This window comes from Zootoca vivipara, chromosome 9, assembly GCF_963506605.1.
Source record: "Zootoca vivipara chromosome 9, rZooViv1.1, whole genome shotgun sequence".
Taxonomy (NCBI): Eukaryota; Metazoa; Chordata; class Lepidosauria; order Squamata; family Lacertidae; genus Zootoca; species Zootoca vivipara.
This window is the reverse complement of record NC_083284.1, coordinates 67283805-67308011: the sequence shown is the minus strand read 5'-3', so window position 1 is coordinate 67308011 and position 24207 is coordinate 67283805. Positions and strand designations below refer to the sequence as shown.

The 24207-nt window shown below is 43.7% G+C and overlaps 1 protein-coding gene across 3 annotated transcripts in view; it reads left to right on the top strand.

The window, feature by feature from the left end:
- Positions 1-18193: 18193 nt before the first annotated feature.
- Positions 18194-24207, top strand: part of RBPJ (recombination signal binding protein for immunoglobulin kappa J region) — a 40788-nt gene continuing 34774 nt past the window's right edge. Inside the window, exon 1 of one of the 3 annotated variants that reach the window (XM_035112128.2) lies at positions 18194-18283. In XM_035112128.2, the coding sequence (XP_034968019.1) occupies positions 18264-18283 (20 nt within the window). In that variant the 5' untranslated portion in view covers positions 18194-18263. The other 2 variants (XM_060278935.1, XM_035112129.2) reach the window with 2 other exon arrangements.

The following is a 24207-nucleotide window of genomic DNA, read 5'->3' as shown; positions in this document are numbered from 1 at the left end:
TGGAGACTTAATATTGCAAATGGGTTATTTGGATATTGGAAGCTAGTAGTTGACAAGACGTTTTCTTTTTTAAAAAATCACTGGGTTTTCTGTAGAGATGGGTTAATCTGGATTAAATGGTGGTGGGAAATACTGGCTGGCATTTTGATGCCCATGATGGTGTGTGGATGCTGGGAAAAAACTTGCATGTATGAGCAGCAACAAATCACAATAAATACGCATTTGGAAGCCTCTTAGTTTAAATGTTCTTAATTTTCTGAAACAGATGTTTGATGCATCAGCAAAATGTCTTGTTTTTCTTTTTTCCACCCATCATGTAGAATGTTGATGTCTTAATCTGTTTTTTATCACTGATTTTAATTTGTTTAATGTTGTAAATAGTTGTCTTTCTTTTTGTAAATAGCTTTGAGGGTTTTTCTTTTTTTTTAACAATCACATAGTGTATAAATTTTATAGAAAGGCCTTCCGAGATACTAAAACCTGAATTTGCTTAACTTTAAATTTGTTAGAATGATATTAATTTTTATCACAAAATTTCAGCAGCTGCCATCATTTTCACTGAGTTTAGTGGGAGACCCAGATCTTCTCCTGCCGCCTGAAGTTTCTGGTATAGAGAGTTCCTAAAAGAAGAAGAGTATATGTATTTGTACATTTTGCAAAACTCTGTTCCAAAGCAAGGATGAGGAACCTGTGGCTCTCCAGATGGTTTTGGACTACAAATCCCATCATCCCTGAGCATTAGCCATTCTAGCTAATGGAGTCAAAAACAAAAACATTCGAGACTTGGTTCAACTGGGAGGCAAGAGAAGACATTGATTCTTGCGCATAGAGCAGCCGAACAGATGAACAGAACTCAAAAGGAAATATGGGTCGTCAAGGCTGAAACATGTTGTATACAGGAGTTCTTTCAGAAAGCAAGAAATAAAAGATGGGAGCACTTCACATCATGGTTCCCTATCCTGAGATGGATCTAGCTGCTGTACTTGGGAGTCCTTGGAAGAAGCTTCCAGTTTGTTCCTTGACCGAGTTCAGTTTCTTCAAATTCATTCATTCTCATTCATATAGGGGTGCCAATTTGAATAAGATACTGGGGTGAGGGCAGGTAAGCCTCGCTCCCCATAACCGCTGACAAGATGCGACACATGCCCACCAATTGAATGGCAGTGCCCCTCAACTATAAGAGCAGCCCCCTCAAATATTTTATGAGGGGGGTGGGCGAAGGGACCTCGGCCCCTAGGAGTTGGCTCCTGTGGTATAGGATTGCTATCCTACTTACCGTAGGCTCTCTATTTGTTGGCTTATATATGCTTGTGAGAGAGGTACAAATACATAAGCTCCAGAATGATATTAGTCCCGCTGGGATACAGATAATCCGGGTGTGTACTGATTTGTATAATTATAGTCTGGCTAGATGAAGGATTGCATCTTGAGCCATGTTTTTTCAGCTTGAGCCAGCCAAGGTGGGTGGGGCTCTTTCTTCCCGTATGATATTCGACTTTTGTAAATTTGTTTGTCCACCTTCTCCTCCTGACCTGTTTGCTGACTTAGGCTGTGAAGTTCCGCGTTGGGGTTTATAAGCCGGGTTTGGTTTGCCTGCAACTTTCCATCGATGACAGATTGTCATCATAGAATCGTAGAGTTGGAAGAGACCACAAGGGCCATCCAGTCCAACCCCCTGCCAAGCAGGAAAAACACCATCAAAGCATTCTTGACATATGCCTGTCAAGCCTCTGCTTAAAGACTTCCAAAGAAGGAGACTCCACCACACTCCTTGGTAGCAAATTCAACTGCTGAACAGCTCTTAACTGTCAGGAAGTTCTTCCTAATGTTTAGGTGGAATCTTCTTTCCTGTAGTTTGAATCCATTGCTCTGTGTTCGCTTCTCTGGAGCAGCAGAAAACAACCTTTCTCCCTTCTCTATATGACATCCTTTTATATATTTGAACATGGCTATCATATCACCCCTTAACCTTCTCTTCTCCAGGCTAAACATGCCCAGCTCCCTAAGCCGTTCCTCATAAGGCATCGTTTGCAGGCCTTTGACCATTTTGGTTGCCCTCTTCTGGACACGTTCCAGCTTGTCAGTATCCTTCTTGAACTGTGGTGCCCAGAACTGGACACAGTACTCCAGGTGAGGTCTGACCAGAGCGGAATACAGTGGTACTATTACTTCCCTTGATCTAGATGCTATACTCCTATTGATGCAGCCCAGAATTGCATTGGCTTTTTTAGCTGCTGCATCACACTGTTGACTCATGTCAAGTTTGTGGTCTACCAAGACTCCTAGATCCTTTTCACATGTACTGCTCTCAAGCCAGATGTCTCCCATCCTGTATTTGTGCCTTTCTAATTTTTTTGCCCAAGTGTAGTACTTTACATTTCTCCTTGTTAAAATTCATCTTGTTTGCTTTGGCCCAGTTGTCTGATCTGTTAAGGTCATTTTGAAGTGTGATCCTGTCCTCTGGGGTATTAGCCACCCCTCCCAATTTGGTGTCATCTGCAAACTTGCTCAGGATGCCCTCAAAGCCCCTTCTTCCCACTTGGAGGGCTGCCTGTGTGACATCATGACAGCCTTTTCCTTCTTTTCGCACCTATTTGATCTTTGACAGGTAGCTGCTGTGCATTCCATGCTGCTAACTCACATCATGTTGCCTAGCGACTGATCAGCCCTCACCTCAAACGTACAGTTGATGCTCACATGAACTTCAGCCAGTTTTGCAGCCCTGTGAGAACCATTTGCCTTGCGCCACCATCTCCCCATGAATGACCACCAGTAAATGCATGCATTGTAACCATCAGCACAGCTACCATATGGACACAACCAAATGGCTGATCTTATTGACATCCAAAACCCTTTTAGAATGTGGCTTTTCCCCCCCGGGAGGGGTTATTGGGTTACTGCTTTTGGTTTGATTTTATATGTTGTGGTCTTGTTGTGAACTGCCCTGAAATCTCTGGGTATAGAGCGGTGTATGTTGAAATAATAATAATAATAATAATAATAATAATAATAATAATAATAATATGACCAGGGAGGGGCAGGGCATACATTTTGATAATTGTACAAGATCTCATCCATCCACAAGTCTCACCATCTGTGGGAATCTCACTAACTAGCAAAAAATAAAAACTCAATCACTGGAGATTATTTAATCCGGAAGAAACTAGCAGATGAACGTGAAAAGAATCCAGTTGAATCAGACTGACATCCCACCTAATTTAGCATGAGGATCCCACACTCGCCTTGACTATTGCCATTAGCTTTTCTGCTCCGGCATTTGTAAAATCTATTTTTGTGTCCCATGCTTGTAAAAACAATGAGAGCTATTCAAAGCTTGTTTGGCAAGGCTTGGTTCAACTTGGAAGTAATAAATACGCTGGGTTGTATCCAAAGATGCGTGAGTGGAGTTCTGTTTTCCCAGTGGGACCTCCATTTCCTCTCCCTCTACCACGTGTCCTCAGTCTGCTCTGGAGGGCCCCTCAACCCTCCAAGGCTGATTTTGATGGTGCTGGAAGGAACAGAAAAGGAAGAGGAAGTTCCATGATACACATGGAAGTGGGATATTTGCAGTCAAATCTAACAATGTATATTCTTGTCAATTAGTAAGTCTAGGGGCTTACGGCCACAGAGCTATAATTTTTAGAAAGCAGACATAGACCATAGGAGTGCAATCGGAGGAGAGAGAGTTCTGTTTGATGTCATTCCCCCTGCTTCCAGGGGAAAAGCCAGTGATAAAGGAAAAACCAGTCCTTTGGTTAACCTGGGCCATTTAGGACTTTAGAGGTGGAAACCAGTAATAATAATAATAATAATAATAATAATTTATTTATTTATTTATTTATTTATTTATACCCCGCCCATCTGGCTGGGTTTCCCCAGCCACTCTGGGCGGCTTCCAACAGAAAAATAAAACACAATAATCTATTAAACATTAAAAGCCTCCCTGAACAGGGCTGCCTTCAGATGTCTTCTAAAAGTCTGGTAGTTGTTTTCCTCTTTGACATCTGTTGGGAGGGCGTTCCACAGGGCAGGCGCCACCACCGAGAAGGCCCTCTGCCTAGTTCCCTGCAACTTGGCTTCTCGCAACGAGGGAACCGCCAGAAGGCCCTCGGTGCTGCACCTCAGTGTCCGGGCAGAATGATGGAGGTGGAGACGCTCCTTCAGGTATACTGGACCGAGGCCATTTAGGGCTTTAAAGGTCAGCACCAACACTTTGAATTGTGCTCAGAAACGTACTGGGAGCCAATGTAGATCTTTCAAGACCGGTGTTATGTGGTCTCGGCGGCCGCTCCCAGTCACCAGTCTAGCTGCTGCATTCTGGATTAGTTGTAGTTTCCGAGTCACCTTCAAGGGTAGCCCCACGTAGAGCGCATTGCAGTAGTCCAAGCGGGAGATAACTAGAGCATGCACCACTCTTGCTAGACAGTCTGCAGGCAACCAGTGGCATGCGGTCAGTGGACTGGAGGGACTAAGCTACCGTAGTCCTCTAAATGCTCCTCTGGCTCTTCCTTCCCAAAGCCCAGGAAGCTTCTGTCCAGATGACGGAAGGAGGTACTATGCTCATATTATGCAAGACACCATGCAGGCGATGTCGCACCCCCCCCCTCCATTGCCCTCTCAAGCTGGCACCTCTGGCCCTAACTGTTCCCCTGCAAAAGAAATTCACCGCATGCCACTGGTTGAAACCAGAGCTCTGACCTAGAAGTTGAGCCCCGTTGCATGCTGATAGCTTCTAGGAGACACAGGTAAGAGCTGCTGAGTGCAAGGTGGGTACCAAAGCTGGACAATCTATCTCAGAGGGAGCGCTTTGTGACTCCCGCTAGAAGTGCTATCCCTCCGTTAACATCCCATACACCTCAGTGGCACGCATTTATTCACTTTTTTGCATCAGTGGTTTATAACATTTTTTTAAAAATTACGTATAATCAGAGCAATATATAATAATAGAAACCGAGGATGATTTTTTTTAAAAAAAAAACATTATTTTGTAACATCTATGCCAGGCATCCCCAAACTTCGGCCCTCCAGATGTTTTGGACTACAATTCCCATCTTCCCTGACCACTGGTCCTGTTAGCTAGGGATCATGGGAGTTGTAGGCCAAAACATCTGGAGGGCTGCAGTTTGGGGATGCCTGATCTATGCTCTCTGGGATAGAGAGTCAACTGACTTTCCTTAGTTTATCTGAGCAGAGAAAAGCACATTTTGCTGTTTTCAGCTCAATATTATTATTTTTCTGTAGGCTGACTCATATTCTCCAGTCTTTCGTCCTTAGGGAAGATACAAGGAAATGATGTAGTGCCTCAGACATGGGCCTCATTCTGCCTGTTATTTTTAGTTACCCTGTATAAGTTGCATTATAACAGAGAAGGCAAGCTTCTCTTTGATAACCAAGTGGGTGGAGTGGGACTAAGCACCATTCAGATGGAACTATGCACTATATGGATGCCCAGATATCCTGGGATTTTCTTGGCGTGCCTTTCTTAAGCATGCAATAGTTTCTACAGTTAGTTACTACAGCTGCGTGATAAATATTAATTTCCTTACTTAGAGGTGGAAATGGGTTTTAAAAGTCAGTTTACGGGAAAGATGTCAACTCCAGGGAATTCACAGAGGAAAGTTTCCCCTCTTCTCCCCTTGCACCCCCAAGAAACCTTTTTGGGGGTTTATGGGCTCTTCTGAGCAGTGGGGTAAGAGTTGGGGCTGAATTGCCCCAAATCAGGTAGGATTGCCCAGCTTCAGCAAGTCTTCCATTCTTCTTCACCCTATCCCACTTGGTTCAGAACATGGGTAGGCAAACTAAGGCCCGGGGGCTGGATCTGGCCCAATCGCCTTCTAAATCTGGCCTGTGGTTGGTCCAGGAATCAGCATGTTTTTTACATGAGTAGAATGTGTCCTTTTTATTTAAAATGCATCTCTGGGTTATTTGTGGGGCCTGCCTGGTGTTTTGACATGAGTAGAATGTGTGCTTTTATTTAAAACTAGCTGGCCCTGCCACGCATTGCCATGGCTAATCCCTGTGACTGCCACCACCCTGTGTTGATCCATGATGTATCCCGCCCCCTCCTCCCCCCACCGCCGGGTTTTCCCTGTGATTCCCCCCAACCTGTCCCGTCCCATGACGTATCATGCCCCCTCTTCACTTTGAGGTGATATCAAAGTGCCCGCAGATTTTTGGTCAAAAATGTATAGATTGCTTTTGGAATCGCATACAACGGATGAACAGGTTAAATCTGTAATGATACACTGGGCAAGGGATTTGGGGCATAATATTCAACTTTCATAAGGGACCCAGGTGGCGCTGTGGTTAAACCACTGAGCCTAGGACTTGCTGATCAGAAGGTCGGCGGTTCGAATCCCTGTGACGGGGTGAGCTCCCGTTGCTTGGTCCCAGCTCCTGCCAACCTAGCAGTTCGAAAGCATGTCAAAATGCAAGTAGATAAATAGGAACCGCTACAGCGGGAAGGTAAACGGCGTTTCCATGTGCTGCTCTGGTTTGCCAGAAGTGGCTTTGTCATGCTGGCCACATGACCTGGAAGCTATACGCCGGCTCCCTCGGCCAATAATGCGAGATGAGCGCGCAACCCCAGAGTCGGTCACGACTGGACCTAATGGTCAGGGGTCCCTTTACCTTTACCTTTATCCAACTTTCAAATTGGGAAAGGTTATGGAAAACTGATTTGAAATTCTCGGCGTGCTGTACGTTGAAAGAAAACTACTGTATATGAAAATGATGTACCGATGGTACTTCACTTCCAGTAAGTTAGCAAAAATGTGTAAGACAGGTACAAATATCTGCTGGAAATGTAAGGAAAAAGAAGGCACTTTTTATCATATGTGGTGGGTCTCGTAAGGTAATAAAAGCATTCTGGGAAATGATATATAATGAGTTGAAAAAGATGTTTAACTTTTATTTTAAAAACACCAGAGGCTTTTCTATTAGAAATTCTAGGTGGTGATATTCCAAGGGAGCAGAAAATACTTTTTATGTATGCAATGACAGTGCATGGATGCTATTAGCCCAGAGGTGGAAAGAATATAAATTCCCTACCAGAGAAGAATGGCAAATTAAACTGTTTGACTATGCTGAGATGGCAAAACTGACTGGAAAGCTCAGGGACCAAGAAGACCAAAACTTTAACAAAGAATGGGGAAATTTTATAATTTACCTTGGAGACTACTGTAAGCAGATGAAAACATTAGCAGGACTGCAATAACACTTGCAATGTAGTAAACAGTATGGGGATAATAAAGGTAAAGGTAAAGGGACCCCTGACCATTAGGTCCAAGCGTGACCGACTCTGGGGTTGCACGCTCATCTCGCATTATTGGCCGAGGGAGCCGGTGTACAGCTTCCAGGTCATGTGGCCAGCATGACTAAGCCGCTTCTGGCGAACCAGAGCAGCACATGGAAACGCCGTTTACCTTCCCACTTGGAGCGGTACCTATTTATCTACTTGCACTTTGACGTGCTTTCGAACTGCTAGGTTGGCAGGAGCTGGGACCAAGCAACGGGAGCTCACCCCGTCACAGGGATTGAAACCGCCAACCTTCTGATCAGCAAGCCCTAGGCTCAGTAGTTTAACCGCAGCGCCACCTGGGTCCCTTACATGGGGATAATGGAGTTATATAAAACATGGACAACTGAAAAAGATGCAGTAGAAAATGTTTAATAATAGGACCCATGGAGGGGAAGGTGGGAAGTCCAGAGATTCGGATGTTTATGGTTGTCTTGTTATAATTTTATACTTGTAAAATCAAATATTTTTTTAAAAAGTGCTCATATATTTTTACCCAGCATAGCCTGATGCTCTGAATGGAAATTAAGGAATTAGATAGTTCCTTTTGAACAGGAGCAGGGAGGGGGGGGGTAGCCTTGCAGACGGAATCTCTCTGGGGATTGGTAAGAGGCTAAAAGGCCTTTCACCTCTAGGTCACTAATCTTAATGTGGCCAGAATGCACAGCGGCTGAAAGTCATTACCATCTTCTGTCTGTTCAGTAGCCTCTGAGGTAGGGCTCATTGTTCTCTCAGAGTCTTTCCAATTGGCCAGGTGGTCCTGGACAGAGAAAATCATTACAGTCGATCGGTAATATAATTTATGCAATTGGCAGCAGCCTCGGCAAGAGCAACAAATGAACTTGAAAACTGGGCAGATGCTCTTTACCAAGGCAACACATACTGGGTAGATGCAAGGAAACACAGTATTAGGAATACAAATACCTGCTGGAAAGGTAAATAGAGCAGTATGTGTGAGATTTGGTGTTATGATATAAGATAAGATTAGAAAAGAATAGTTATAAGGTAAACAAGGTATAAGAATAAGATTTAGAAATTACTACAGAGGATTTACAATGTAACGCAGTTGGAAGGGACATGAGGAAGTCACAGTCACTAGAATTGATATAAGTTGAAGTTTTAGAATTTTTGTTTTTCTATCTTTGTCTTTTTGTATTTTGGTATTCTGTATCTTTTTGTATTCTGTATTTTTTGTATTTTGTGTATTTTTTTTCTCTTTGTTACAAAATAATAATAATAAAAAAATTTTTAAAGGAAATGTAAATAGAAAGAAGGTACCTTTTACCCAGGTGGCGCTGTGGGTTAAACCACTGAGCCTAGGGCTTGCTGATCAGAAGGTCGGTGGTTCGAATCCCGGTGACGGGGTGAGCTCCCGTTGCTTGGTCCCAGCTCCTGCTAACCTAGCAGTTCGAAAGCACGTCAAAGTGCAAGTAGATAAATAGGAACCGCTACAGCGGGAAGGTAAACAGCGTTTCCATGTGCTGCTCAGGTTCGCCAGAAGCGGCTTTGTCATGCTGGCCACATGACCTGGAAGCTATACGCCGGCTCCCTCGGCCAATAATGCGAGATGAGCGCGCAACCCCAGAGTTGGTCACGACTGGACCTAATGGTCAGGGGTCCCTTTACCTTTACCTTTTACCTTTTACCATACTGTATGTGGTGGACGTGTAAGGTAATAAAAGCATTTTGGGAAATGATATATAATGAATTTTAAAAATGTTTAAAATAACATTCATTTTTTTAAAAAACCAGAAGCATTTTTATTAGGAATTATAGGTACTGTTATTCCAAAAGGAGCAGAAAAGACTTTTTATGTATGCGACAACAGCCACACGGATGCTACTAGCCCAGAGATGGAAAAAAAATACAAAGTCCCTATCAGAGAAGAATGGCATACTAAGCTGTTGGACTATGGAATGGCAAAACTGATTGGAAAGCTCAGGAACCAAGAAGACCAAAACTTCAAGAAAGAATGGGGGGGGGGAAATATAATTTATTAAGGAGACCACTGTAAGCAGATGAAAATATTAGCAGTGATGTTTGTAACTTGTAGCGTAGCAATTATCATGGACGATACGGAGAGATATAAAACATGGATTATGAAATAATATGCAGTTGAAAAGGTTGACAAAAGGACCCATGGAGGTGATGGTTGGAAGTCCGGAGATTTTGGAAAACTCTAAATATCGATATGTATTTTGTATTGTTATAACTCTACACTTGTAAAAGCACATACCGGTAACAATTTTTACACACAAAAAAGGAAACACAGTATTAGGTGCATGATAGCTGCAAGAGAATTTAAACAGCAATGTATAGAGAACCCAATACAGTGGTTCCTTGGCTTACAAACGCTTCAGCTTACAAACGCTTCAGGTTACAAACTCCGCTAACCCAGAAATAGTACCTCAGGTTGAGAACCTTGCTTCAGGATGAGAACAGAAATCCCACGGTAGCAGTGGGAGGCCCCATTAGCTAAAGTGGAACCTCAGGTTAAGAACAGTTTCAGGTTAAGAACGGACCTCTGGAACGAATTAAGTTCTTAACCAGAGGTACCACTGTAGAGCCTCATGAAACAACAGCCATTCGAATATTTGCAGTTTCAGTTGCGTCTGCCTGGGTTAACTTCATATGCTGGAATTGGGGCTGCATTCCCAGTGGCATCTAATCTGGGTGTCCGCAGAACCAGCCCTTTTTTTGGGGGGGGGGCAGAGCTAGCCTTATTATTAGACTAGTATCATGAAGCCCGTTAAATTAACGGGTGCTAGAACTACAGCGGCGACTTCCAACTACTGGGTGGCGGAATTTAAAAGGCCCCACTCCCAAATTTCTCTCACAACCCGCGTGCTCGTGGGATTGAAGCCCAGATTGGCACTTTTCGGCTGAGAAGTTTCCATGGAGAGAGGGAGGAGAGGAGGGCAGGGTGGCCTTCCCTGGCTGCCCACCGGCCCACAGGTGGCGAAGAGAGGCAGGGCAGGCACCGCCAGAGGCTGGGGAGAAACTTTCCTTCGCCTTCGCCCTCCCCTGTTGAGTCAGACGTGCCGCCTCACCCCAAGGAGGGACAGAGGGAGGCGCTGCTCAAAGGCGCCCTTCCTCCTCCCCATTCACCTCCGCCGGCCTCCACCCTCGCTTCCCCAACGCGCCCTGCCTCCCTCAGCCGGCGCCGAGGCGCTACGCCGGGGAGGAGAGGCTCCTTCCCCGCCCTGGCCTGGCTTGGCTGGAAGCGGCACCGGGGGGGGGGGAAGCGTAGGGGGGAAGGGGAAAAAGCAGCCTCCTCCTCCTCGCACTTTAGCACAAGCGCAGTGAGGCGCTGTCTGGCCGGAAGTGGCGGTTGGCGGCCGCAGGGAAACGGGAGGCAAGGGGGGAGCGTGTGTGTGCGTCCAGTCTCTGCGTCCAGTCCCTGTGTCCGTGGGGCACATGTGCAGTAGTGCAAACCCAGGGACATAGGGACTCGATGCAGAGACACTTGGACTTCATTATATAGGATAGGCTAAGACATCTCTCACAACAGCCCTATATATAAATGGTTGCGACCACCAATTTCTAGCTGAGGAACATTTCCTCCTTTTCTGTCCCTACCTTGACACTTTGCTCCCCTCTCCATCCCATTAGGGCCTTAAATGTTCAGGCCACAATTACCTCCCCTGCTTCAAGCACCTCCTTTGTGATGCATATTAACTTTGGGTTATGTTTCCTTTGTTGGAGACATGCCGCGTGTGTCCCAGGAGCAGGTTTGCTTTATTGTTCTTGCAGATCTGTACTGCTGGGTGCAGCTCAGCGGAAGCCTTCGAGTTTGTGCCTGACTGATGCTGACCTGGACAACTGCTCAGACCCCCAGCAGATGGTGGCACAGGGTCTCCATCGATCTGGAACTAATAGCCTGCGCTGTTTCTCTTTTTGTTTCTGAAAAGAAGCCGGGCTGCGCGTTGCCCTCCTTTTTGTGACAACAGCTGTATACATGGCAAAAGCTGGCAAAATGCTAACTGTCACTTCAGGGGTGTCTTCGCTGCCATTAAGGATAACTCCTGGACAGTCAAAATCTCGTCCGAGCAAATTTGATGGGGGTGCTTTGCCTGGTTCTTCATACCGTGAGCTGGGGCAGGGCAGGGGTAAGAGGCTGGAAATCACTTCCCAACTCAGGTCCAAACCGACGGGTGTTAAAAGGAGAAAGAAATGAAAACCACCACACACATTCCCCTTTCCTGCATAATATTTCTCCACAGCTCTAGAAGACCACAATAAACTGTTTCAGCATTAGCTGTGCCCTTTCTCTTTGGAAAGTTATTTTGAAAAGCCTGAGGCACTGAATCCATTACTGTCCTGCCGAAAAGCAAAACGAAGGATTCTCTTGAAAAGCAATATGTATCTCACTTCAGTTGTTGTTGCTGTTGCTGTTGTTTTTGTTGTTTTTGTTGTTGTTTCCCCACCTTACTTCCCGGCAGGACTCAAGGCGTCTTACAACTAAAATAGAAACAGCTGAAAACATATATTTAAAAAGCAATAACCAAAAAACAATTAAACATCAGTTGAATTAAAATATATACAGTGGTACCTCTACTTACGAATTTAATGCGTTCCGAATGCACATTTGTAAGTCGAAAAAAATTGTAAGTCGAATCCCATAGGAATGCATTGGGAGAAAAAAATTGTAAGTCGAAAAAATCCTATCTAAACTGCATCCAAGATGGCGGACGGAGCTCCATTCGTAAGTAGAAACATTCGTAAGTAGAGTTATTCGTAAGTAGAGGTACCACTGTACACATAACCCTCAGCAGGGTTTAAGAAATAGTTGAGTCACAATTAAAGCACATAGAGGTTTAGTTTTCCTTCTCCAAGATGAGTGACCTTTCCAGGTTATGAGCCCCATCTGCCACTCACTTCCCTCTACAGCACATGCAGAAACCGTCTTCTTGACTGTTGGACCCACTCGTCCACTCAATCCACTGGAGCGTGTCTTGCAGGGAAGTCCCCAACTCACTAAAAGTTTGAGACCCACCAGAACATCCTTTGATATGTGGTGGACTAGTAAAAGGGTAAAAGAGTATTGGGAAATGATCCATAATAAATTGGAGGAAAAGTTTAAAAGTACCTTCCCCAAAAAAACCAGAGTGCTTCCTGTTGGGGATAATTCAGACTGAAATTCCCAGGTGTCCAAAAAGGTTATTATATATGTTACTCCTGCGGCCCGTCTTTTGTCAGCCCAAAAAATGGAAAACGAGCAAGGTCCCAACCAAAGAAGAACAGCAACTTAAGTTGACAAAATATGCACAACTAGCAGACTTAACATATAGAATAAGAGAACAAGAAGAAGATACATTTAAAGAAGATTGGGAAACGTTTATTGAATATATGGGAAATAACCAAGCACAGCTGAAAACGCTGGCAGCATTAAGATAAATTTAACAGTGTAAATAAATTTTGATGGATGTAATAATGGAATACTGAATGGTATAGTTTTTTGTAAAACATGCAGGGGTTTGTGATATGTAAAATGAACCATGGAAAGAGAAGGGAAGTCATTGATATCTTAAGGATGTAAAATGTGTATTTTAAAAGGACTCATGGATGGTTAAGTCCAGTCAAAGGCAACTATGGAGTGCGGTGCTCATCTTGCTTTCAGGCCAAGGGAGCGGCCGTTTGTCCACAGGAAGCTTTCTGGGTCATGTGGCCAAAATGACTAAACCGCGTCTGGCACAACGAAAACACCACGACCTAAACCAGAGTGCACAGAAAAGATGTTTACCTTCCCGCTGCAGTGGTACCTATTTATCTACTTCAGGGGTCCCCAGACTTACCCGCCGTCGGGCCGGTGCCCGCCGCGCCGATCGCGCGACGGGCCGGAGGGCGGGGGAGTGCGTGCGCAGTGGGCCGGAGGGTGGGGGAGTGCGCGCCAGTGCGCATGCGCACACCCATTTACTGGCGCGGTGGCGCGCTTCCAGGCCGGAAAAATCGCCGAAAATTGTTTGTGTGCATGCGTATGGGCCTCCCCCAACCCGGAAGTGCACCTCCCCCGACCCGGAAGTGCACCGGAAATGACCTCTTCTGGGTCGGGAGAGGCCCATACGCATGCGCAGGAATGATTTTCGGCGATTTTTTTCAGATCTGGAAGTGCGCTGCCGCGCAGCGCGCCGGAAGAGCGGGCGGCAGCAGCGGGCGGCGGGGGTCGTCGCGGGCCGGATTTGGAGGCCAATTGGGCTGCATCCGGCCCCCCAGCCGTAGTCTGGGGACCACTGATCTACTTGCACTGGCATGGTTTCGAACTGCCAGGTTGGCAGGAGATGGGACAGAGCAACTGGAACTCACCCTGTCGCAGGGATTCAAATCACCGACCTTCCAATTGGCAAGCGCAAGAGGCTCAGTGGTTTAGACCACAGCGCCACCTGCATTCCTTACCTTCAAGCAAGTAACCAGGTTGCACACCTGCTCTGAGAGTGAATGAACAATCCAATTACACCCAGCGTAACTACCTGCTTTTTCCATTGAGGCTAATTCAAAGAGTTAAGAGCAATGAATCCTGTAGAAGGAACTTTCCTTGGTAGACAAAGATTCAGTTTGTGAAATTCTTCCAGGGCAAATGCTTTTTTCAATAACAAGCAAACCTTCAAATGAATAAATGCTAGCAGTGTGTGTGTGTGTGTGGTGTTGGTGGGTAATGTTTGAAATGTATTGTGTGTCGAGGCTTCCCAGAAATTACCTTAAATAATTCACAACTGACAACAGAATTATGGTTTGGTTTTTGGCAAATAATTTAGGGCCACAACTTTATTAAATACACAATTTTAATCCGAGTGTTGGCTTAGGCTTTTGGTTATTCACTCATCCTTCCTAAAGAAGGACTATCCCCATCTGTCCATCTAGGACAGGACTCAATCAGCTGTCCCCTTAGGACAGGACTCACCTCATCTGCCCCTCGTGGCAGGACTCACATCAGCTGTCACCATAGGACAGGACTCACCACTGTCCGCTTGGACAGTTCCTGCTCCGACTTCCGAATGGAAGTCAAGTAAACATACCTGGGAGTGAGGAGGTGGCTGCGCCCAGTCATTCCCTCCTCACCTTCACCAAGAATGTTCCTCAAGGCTCTTGCTCTTAAAATTGGGCCCACCATTCCCGCCAATGGCGGGATGGTAAGGACAAGAGTGTAAGCCCTGAGATTCCTTTAACGGAATACTTCTATATGGAGCAAACGGAGGTCAGGGTAGGCATCTGTGTGCCACCCCCTCTACCAACCGATTAACCAACCAAAAGCCTAACCGCCAACCTAACAAGTTGTGACAATTTGCTAGCGCAGTAGGCGAAAACCAAGAGGCAAAGCCAATCAGCCAATTGGAAAAATTCCTACTCACCCCTGAATACAGGCGGCCCCGAAGGCAATAGCAATGTCGTGCTAACCTGCAAGAAAGAAAGGGCGGGTGGGAGGGGTTCAAAAGCCAGGCAAAAATGTGACTAGAAAATGGTGGACGGAGCTTTAAGAGGGGCCCCAACAACCAATCAGATCCAAGGAATTTGCATACCACACCCCCATTACTCAGCATAAGCTGTGGCCTTACACAAACCAAACCCTAAGCTAAATTTCCTAACAGCCCTACCACAATTCGCTTTATATTATATGATATAAAGCGCTTTACAGGCTGACCTATTTTTTTAATCCCGTTTTCCTCCCAGTTGGATTTAAGGCACATAAATTAAAGGCCCCTTAAAATTATCACCTAGAGACAGTTTATGGCAAAAATCCAGAAGCCATTCATAGCTGAACTGAAGCAGCATGACCCCAGAGGGAGGGATATGTATTTTCAAAAAGAGAACTTACAAAAGATTATGGATTGTTTCATGAACTTTAAATAGAGGATTTGCAAAAGCACATTGAATGCAGGGAATGTTCCTTTAATGGAACCAACTTCAGTAATGCAGATATGACAAAGAGCGAGAAAAACTTATTTTTATATATTTACACCTCACCCTTAAAATAGAGAGAAAATCAAGGTTGGTTAGCTTGACTTAATGCCATAAATAGGATTGGTTTTAGCACAGTTCACATATATAGGAAAAATACTGTACACGTTTTTTTCACAGACATTACACAAATTAGCGTGTCTTTTTTAAAAAAACCACACAGGTGTATTGATAGTAGACTTGAATGCAACCCCCCCCCCCATTTTTTAATGTATTTAAGCACAAACCCACACATCTTTCACTTTCTCCTCGGTTAATAGTATTAAAAGTTATTTTCTGCTGCTCTTAAGCCTGGTTCTCCCCAGAGAGGCTCACCTGGTGCCTTTGTTATGTATCTTCAGGTGCCAGGCTAAAACGTTTCCCTTCAACCAGACGTTCGCCTGATGAACATTCATGGCCTTTTTAATGTGTTTGTGGAACTTATTGGTTTGTTTTTGTTTTATGACGTGTCCTGTGTTCTCATTTTGTATTTTTCTGTTGTGAACCGCCCCAGGGTATTCAAATGAAGGGCAGTAAACAAATCTAAAAATAATAGTAATAGCAAAGCAAAGTAAAGTGAAAGTCAAGTCCTTCTGCCTTAAGTGGAGCCTGCTCTCTGGTCCGATGGCATGAGTATCATGACAGCTAGTAGATTCTTATCTGCTGTAGCCTTCATCTGCCTTACCAGCCATTGTAATACAGTGGTACCTCTACTTACGAATAACTCTACTTACGAACGGAGCTCCGTCCGCCATCTTGGATGCGGTTTAGATAGGATTTTTTCTACTTACGAATTTTTAGATAGGGTTGCTTCGACTTACAAATTTTTTCTCCCAATGCATTCCTATGGGATTCGACTTACAAATTTTTCGACTTACAAATGTGCGTTCGGAACGCATTAAATTCGTAAGTAGAGGTACCACTGTATACCACTTGTTATCTTCCGCCTGTTCTGCCATTGAGGACTTATTGGATCATTCTTTGTCTAGCTCCTCCCCTTTGAGCTTACTGCCTTGGGTGACCCTGCTGGGAGTACGAGACTCCCAAGGGCTTCGCTCACAAGGGTCATAGGAACATGCAAACCCACTCATCACAACAAGGTGATGATCCAGCGAGTGAATTTGGGGTTTGGGTTTCAGGTGGGTTTTTGGAAGAAGCAATGGTTCTTCAACATCAACTTTGTTGGACTGGTCATGTTGTGTGGGTGCCCGATTATCGTCTTCCAAAGCAACTACTCTATTCCGAACTTAAAAATGGAAAGCGTAATGCTGGTGGTCAACAAAAGAGGTTTAAAGACTCTCTCAAGGCAAATCTAAATCTTAACACTGTTAAGACCGTGTTCATGGAAGACAATCTTACTCAGCTACAAGTGATTGCCAAAGAAGATGTTGAAGATCGCTGCCCACGCCCAACTGAGCTCACTCTCCCTATTGCAACCAACAAGGCTGACTTAGAGGCAATTCATCAGTGACCCAAATGATGCACTGGGGTAGACTCAGTGGTAACCCTGAGGGAAGGGATGCAAAATGCACATTTAAGAAACACACACAAAGGAGCCTTTTGTTTATTTAAGCTCCTTCTCATTCATTGTTGGTTTCCTCCTCTCTCCTAAAACACCTTGCATCGCTGCCTCCATGCCCGCAATTCAAAGTCCATTCGTTCCCACCCCCCTTCATGCTGTCTGAAATGGTCCCGTTCGATATAGACATGGAAGCATGGGAACGATTGTGGAACATGGATATAAAATTTACAGCATGTTATGGTCTAAGAGAAAATTATATGAAAACGATACATTGATGGTATCTAACACCGAGTAAACTGGCAAAAATGTATAAATCTAAATCGAACAAGTGTTGGAAATGTAAAGAGAAAGAAGGTTCTTTTTGTCATATGCGGTGGTCTTGTAGTAAGGTTAAAGCTTACTGGGAAATGATATACAATGAAATGAAAAGGATGTTTAAAATAACGTTTGTAAACAAACAAACAAACAAACCCAGAAGCCTTTCTTTTGGAAATTATAGGGACAGAACTACCAAAAATTGTATAAAAACTTATTCATGTATGCAACTACAGCGTCAAGAATGCTACTCACCCCAAAATGGAAAGAAGCAGAAGTCCCAGCAAAGAATGGATACAAAAACTTACTATGTATATTATGTACATATGTACATATTATGTATATTATGTATATTATGGAATATGCAGAAATGGCGAAATTTACCAGAAGAATAAGAAATCACGATAACAAACTTTTTATAAAGGAATAGAAATGGTTTATGGAATATTTACAGATAAATTGTAAACAGATAAGAACATTGGCAGGATTGTTGTAATAACATGCAGTTTCATAAGAGTATATATTTAAAGATAAATAAATGAATAAATTAAGTTAATTTGGAATATGCAGAAGATATTAAAAACAAATTTAAGGAACAGCAGAAAGAGGGGGAAGGAAGTCAAGTTTTGAAATGTCAAAATGATTGTAAAATCAGTAAAATGTTATAAACCTAAACAGTATAAATAATAAATCAGTAAAATATTATAAACCTAAAAAGTATAAATAATTTTTTTAAGAATGAATGAATGAATGAAATGGTCTCGCCCGCAGCCCTACGCGAATGGTTCGGTCCGTTCTCTCCCACGCTGAAGCCTCTGCGCTCGCACGGGCAGGCAGAAAGGGAATCCCCCACCTGCCCCTCCTCCTTCCTATGACGGCTCTTCTCGCGATATCCTTTCTCCACTTCCCTCGAAGTGATCTCGCGAGTCTTTGGACCAAGTTCCCACGCCTGTTGTGTCTGAGTTCTGAGACAGGAGAGCCGTCGGTGTGTGTGTGTGTGTAAGTGACGTGGGCGAGTGGGCGGGGTTCCCGCACGTCCCCGCCCCCTTTCGCTCCTTTGCGGTTGCGGTAAGCTTGTCCTCTCCCGCGCGCGCGTACGCGCTGCTGGTTCCGCGGGGAGGCGCGCGTGCGTGCGTGCGACGGCTACGTCGGCTCCCTTCTCGCGAGAGTAGGAGTTTTAGCGAGAGTTTGTGGAAGATGGCGCCTGTTGTGACAGGGTGAGTGCGGGGGGGGGGGGGTGGCTCTCTCGACATAGTTCCTCAGGGGCCCGTTTCCTTCCCGTCCCTCAGCCGGCCGGCCCGGCTCTCGCCCCTCCGCTGCCCGTTCCTCGAGCTCCGGATTCGGGTGGGGTCTTCTTTCTCCTCGCGGCCGCTGCCGCTTCTCCGGTTGCGGGGGAACCGGAACGGTGCTGGTGGTTGGTCGGTGGTGGTGGTGGTGTTGGTGGGGAGGCCGAGTCGCCTGGGCCCTCGAAGGGCTGGGGGTCCGGGTGGCGGTAAAGTCCCGCCTGGAGCCTCGGCGCTGTGGGGTAAGCGCTTCTTGACGCGCGGAGCTCGTAGTTTTGGGGAGAAGCGTGGGGCTTCTGTGGGGAGAAGAGGCAAAACACACCCCCACATGAAAACGGCCTGGTCTTGCGTCTCTTCGGCTCAACGGTGTTAACCCCCCCCCCCCCAAAAAAAAGGAAAAGGGGGGGAAGCGCTCTGGAGTAAAAGTCACTTCAGGGGCTCAGAGGAACTTGGCACGTCTGCGTGCTCTTGACTGCTTTTATTTTGGGGGTGGGTAGCTCGGTGCATCTTACCATCTGCCTTTCTGACTTAAGAGGAAATGCAAGGAGGAATTCTATCGGGTTGCCTTGACACTTGCATGGTGCTCGTGTTGGTGGTGCCTGTAATGAGGCACAGCCCCCCTCTCAAGTGAGAGCTGTCACTTTAAGCCCCCCCCCCCCGCCCTGCATGGTTAAGCTGTACTCTTTGTGTTACATTGCATAACTAACTTCCCCAGCTTCCTTGCAGTGCTTGAGGTTGTCGCATGAAGCTGGTTGGATTAAAAGCAAATGCTTCCGTATCTTTGCTTTGTGTTGTGCGGTTAATGGGAACATCCCCCTAGATGAGTTCAGCTTTAGGGTCTTAGTGACATACTGAGCATGTTCCAGTTTTCCTTGAAGGGGCCCTAACTCTTACTCTCAGGGTTGTGGTTTTGAGCCCTACAGTGGGCAAAAGGTTCCTGCATTGCAGGGGGTTGGACTAAATGACCCTCTGGGTCCCTTCCAACTCAGTGATTCTGTCTCAGCAGTTGATGGTGCCTTTTTTGTGTTGCTTCATGACGCCCTCCAGTCGTCATTAAAGGTTGCTGCTGCATATCACAGTTGTGCTTGACTTAAGTTATGGGTTGTCTTCCGGCAACAGCATCAGTTCATTGGGGCTTAGAGTTCGCCTTCAAGGTAGCCGGTGTGATTTAGGTCACATGATTTCATTGAAAGCAATTTTTTTTGGTGATTGGGTAGGAATTTGTTGTATAGAGATTTCTGATGTTCAGACATTACAGAAACAATCTCCTGTTCCAAACTCCGAATGTGTCTGCAGTCTTATGCTATAATATGAGACGTGAAAGTATGCCACCTCTATTAATTATGGAATTTACTTCTACAAAGTGTCTTTAAGATTAGTGCACTGATCGCTTGGTTGAAAATATCAGAAAGGTCCTTCAATAAAGTCACTTTCTGATAGGCTTTAGTATCACAATATGCAACTAATATGTTGCTCCCTTCCTCTCCAAAGAAAGCAGGAATTGTTTCTTACAAATTTCAAATTATTTAAGGTTTTAAAGTCGGGGTGTCAAGATGAAAGTAGGCTTGGACTATTTGATTCAGCTTGTCTGTGTTTTATAGATTCTTTTTATTCTGGTCCTTGATTCAGGGTATGCTTTTTTACTGTTGAGTATAAATTGCTGCTAACATTCTGAACTGAAAAGTAGTTCCTTCTAGCTTTAGATTGTTACAAATTCAAATTGCTTGTAAGTAAAGGCAAGATAAATGTATTCCTCAGGATCTAGTTCTCTGCTTGAATAAGTATCAAGTATTGCACTGAACAGTTCATTATTATGATGTTAACATTCATTAATCTATTTCTGACACAAAGTTAACATCAAAAATCTTGTGGAATATGTTATTCTGTCAGTACATTGAAAAGTCGTAAAAAGAGGAGTTACAATTTTGTAGTACCTTGGTAATTGAGAACTATTGTTTTGTGCAAACAGAATTTAACTCCTTTCCCACCCTGCTCTTCACACCTTGGGCCTCTTCTGGCTGGATCTTAGTTGCTGCTTTTATCACTGTAAAAATAACTTACATATTATTGGGCACTTTGTCATACATAATTTAATATTTTATGTAACACTTTGATTGTGCAGATGCTATGCTGAGACCATTACTAGAGACATAGGTATCATTTTCTTAAGCAGCAGTGCAGCATATTTGGAGAAAATTTGATTTGATGGGAGGCTTTGAAATTTACTTTGAAACCTAAGGAGAAATTCTATCCGGTGAAAAATAATGCATGGCAGATACACACTTAAGAGGGGGAGGATGGACACCAGCAGGAATATTGGGGGGTGGGAGTCATTGCCATGCTTTTATATGATGAACAGCATGCATTCATATGCAAGGATTTAATTGGGGTGATACCACATTTTTCTAATCAGTGTTTGTTTGAATACTGTACCCTCTGTAATCTTGTGGAAACAACAGTGAAGACCTTGGACAGGTTGCAGAAACAAGAGGGACATTTGGAAGCTTAGAAAACTGCTTTGCAATGTGAAGTTCCTAGGGCAAAATATTCCTAGGGCAACCGTTCAACTGTACCCTATAAAGCAAGGGTGGGCTGAAAGTAGATCAAGATCTACTGGTAGATCTTAGACTGATTGTCAGGGTTTTGTACTTTCAGTTGTTAAACAGTACCAGCAAAAATTAGTTTCTCTGCTAAATTAAGACTGCTGAAATAAATAAAAGTAACCAGGAATGTATTTTTGCAGGAAAGGGTTAAAAGATCAGTTTTGTTTTGGACCAAAAAACAATTCCTAGGTTTAGAATGTGCTCAGAAGCATGCCCACTTTTTAAAAACAACAACAACAACCCTATATCTCTCTTGCACCTAGCTCTCTTGAGTACATCTTGTGGTGCTAATAGAGAACAAAGGAAACCCAACAAACCTGAAGTCTATCCACCCCTGCGCTAAAGTATTTGAAGACATGGTATATTTGAGGATGGACTCTTCTGTGTTCCTTTTCTAGTGACCCACCAGTCATTCATCAGCAAAGAAACAGTTTCCTTGGTGGAAGGGGATTTGGAAGCAAAGAAATAATATGAGAGTGCAAGTATTACAGTACTTCTCCTTGCGTGTATCTGTCATCATGCAAGTTGACTACCTGCCCCAAATAAAAGTACAACTTTTTGTACAGGCAGAGGGGGTGACAGCACACACAGGTGAAGGGCACTGGACTCTGTCAACTGTGCTTGGCGAGTTAACCAGATTTCTAAATGTCCCAAGTGACAGAAGTTTTATACTGGTAAGCTTATAAGAGACTGCTTAGAACAAAAAATTATAGCTGTAAACTTGTGATGTGTTGCTTGTAAAAGTTGCCTCTCTGATCAGAATACTGTACTAAATTGGTTTACTCCCCCCCCAAATAAATCTTGACTTGGTTCACTTTTTTTTTAAAAAAAAGGCATTGGTTTCTTCTTATTTATTTAACTAATTTATAGGCCACTTGATCCTTTACACGTCTATATGAAACTCATACAAAAATGTCTCGTAGTTTGCCAAGTTTGTAGAGTAGGTAGTGCTTTGTGGCCTTTTAAGTATTGACCTACGGTACATTTGTAAAAAGTCTTACATGGCAAATATGAATTTCCTTTGTGTGAAGAGGTAAGAAGGCTTCTATAATCTGGATCAGTAGTTCTGTGATTTCTCAGGCTGTTGATACATCACAGATTACTTATACTGTCATGTGGAGGCAAGCAGGTAGGCTTGTAATTCTTGTGGGGTTGTTTGCAAGCCTTTATCAGGGCATATAATGGTTTGTGTCCAGTGTATCTAAGAAATGTCCTCCTTCCTTATGTTCTGTCTTGCACACCAAGATTTATCAAGAGTATTTTACTGACTGAATTAATTTTGTGCCGTGGAATCAGGGTTTTTATAAAGAGTTTCATTGCTTGACTCATAACTAGGAATCTCTTCTTCCTAGACATTTATTGGAGCCTAAACTGAGGATTTTTCAGAAATACTAAGTAAGTCTTCATCATTATTGTGTCTGCTGTTTGATAGTTGAGGTTAGGTAGCACAGAGCTTATTTGCATGTATTTTCTTTCTGTTATAAAACCCCATTACAAGTTAAATTAACTGAGAATTAAGTTTGGCTACCCACTGAGATTTGTAGTTGGTCATGCTAAAAATGTGAATAAACAAATAAGCACCTCTGTTTTTTATTTGAAGGGAATTGTTAGGAAATTGGCTGTACTACAAGTGTTGCTTACTTGGTATCTTACTGCGTTAGGCACCATACAGAAATTGAATATATTCCTGAATATAATAATAAAAAAAGAAATGAATGAAATAAGATGATGTGCTAAAGAGAGTGGATTTGATAGCAGCAGTAGTTGCGGGATCCACAGTATAACCCTACTACCAAACTTATTACCATTTCTGTCTTCAAATGTAGATAATTTTTATCATTGAAAAATATGATAGTAGTACCTGTTTGCTTCTGCATTTGGAACAAAACCTTGTGAACAAAAATATATTTACACAATCCTTTGAAATTCTGACCTTAAATAATCTTCCCAGTAGCATACCGCAAGTCATGAGCCATTGCTTTTAGAGTTAATTTGGTACAGTATAGGCTTCCCTCCCCACTTCCTATTAAACAGTACAGAATGGGGAGTAATTAGCAAAAGCGGGGGAATAGGTTTGTGGCTGATCTAGTGAGGCAATAACTGAACTATTGTCAAATGAAGTAGGTTCAGTTCCCCACTGAAGCTGGCTAACTTTTATATGCATCTTATAGGTTATCATCAGTGTTAGAAACTGAGATATGAAAGCTAGGAGCTAAATGGCACCTTAAACCTAGGTTATGGGTGCAACAATGGAATGTCTAGGCACACTACTTTTACAACAAGAATACAAAGCTGAAACTGAATGAACAGCTAAAATCTTAATATTCATTTTTCACATGCTCTAGTCCTCATCTGATGGCTGCAAAACGGAAGTCATGCTTCCCCTGTCCACCCCCCTAATATTCTTAAGAGAGTCTCTTCTCCAGTCTTCAGAGAGTGACTGGAAGTGGGGAGGCAGAAAAAGGTCCTCCTTTCCTTCTACTTGCAGTTTTAATCTGAAATCCTAGGTGCAGTACTGCATCCAAAGCTTAGAAACTGCTCATGCTAATGAAATTCCTTGTCGCAAAATGCGCCTAGAACAATGGGAGTTTCGAACACTGGCTACCATATTCTTAAATGCTGTAAAAACTAGGAAGTGTTATAAGAAAAGCTTTCCTGAGGAAATAGAGAACAGAACAGACTGTTAGATTACCTGATTAAAGAGAGGAGTATGAATAGAGCAGGCATTTCTGCCTTTCATTGGCATCTGAGAAGCAAGGTGGCAACTGTTGGAACAAAGTTTTTGAAAAGTGATATACATTCTTGTGTATTGTTGCACATCATCTTGGGCATTTAAAAGTGGATTGGTAATTCATAAACACAATTTACATCATCTTGCCTGTTCTGCTGCTTCTAGTTATTGTTGTCATTGGTGGTTTAGATTGGCAGGTGTTGTCATTATGAACTACGGTATTATTTCTTTTGTATTCTTCTTTGGGTTGGTAATCTTAGTTGGTGACTGGAGACTACCGGTAGGTTTTGTAACTTGCTATGGAAAGCTCTTCAGCATTTGACTTAAATACCTTCTGGAATGCTCAGGCAGGTTACACCACATAAAACCGGCAGGAAACATGCTCTCTCTAATTTACTGATCAGAATTTGTACTAATAAATGTATTCCCCATTGTGAAGCAATCCTTAAAAAAATTACTCTTCTGTATTGCCTTGTGCCATGTTGAAGTAGTGATCACTCTAAGACACTGGGGCAAGAAGTATG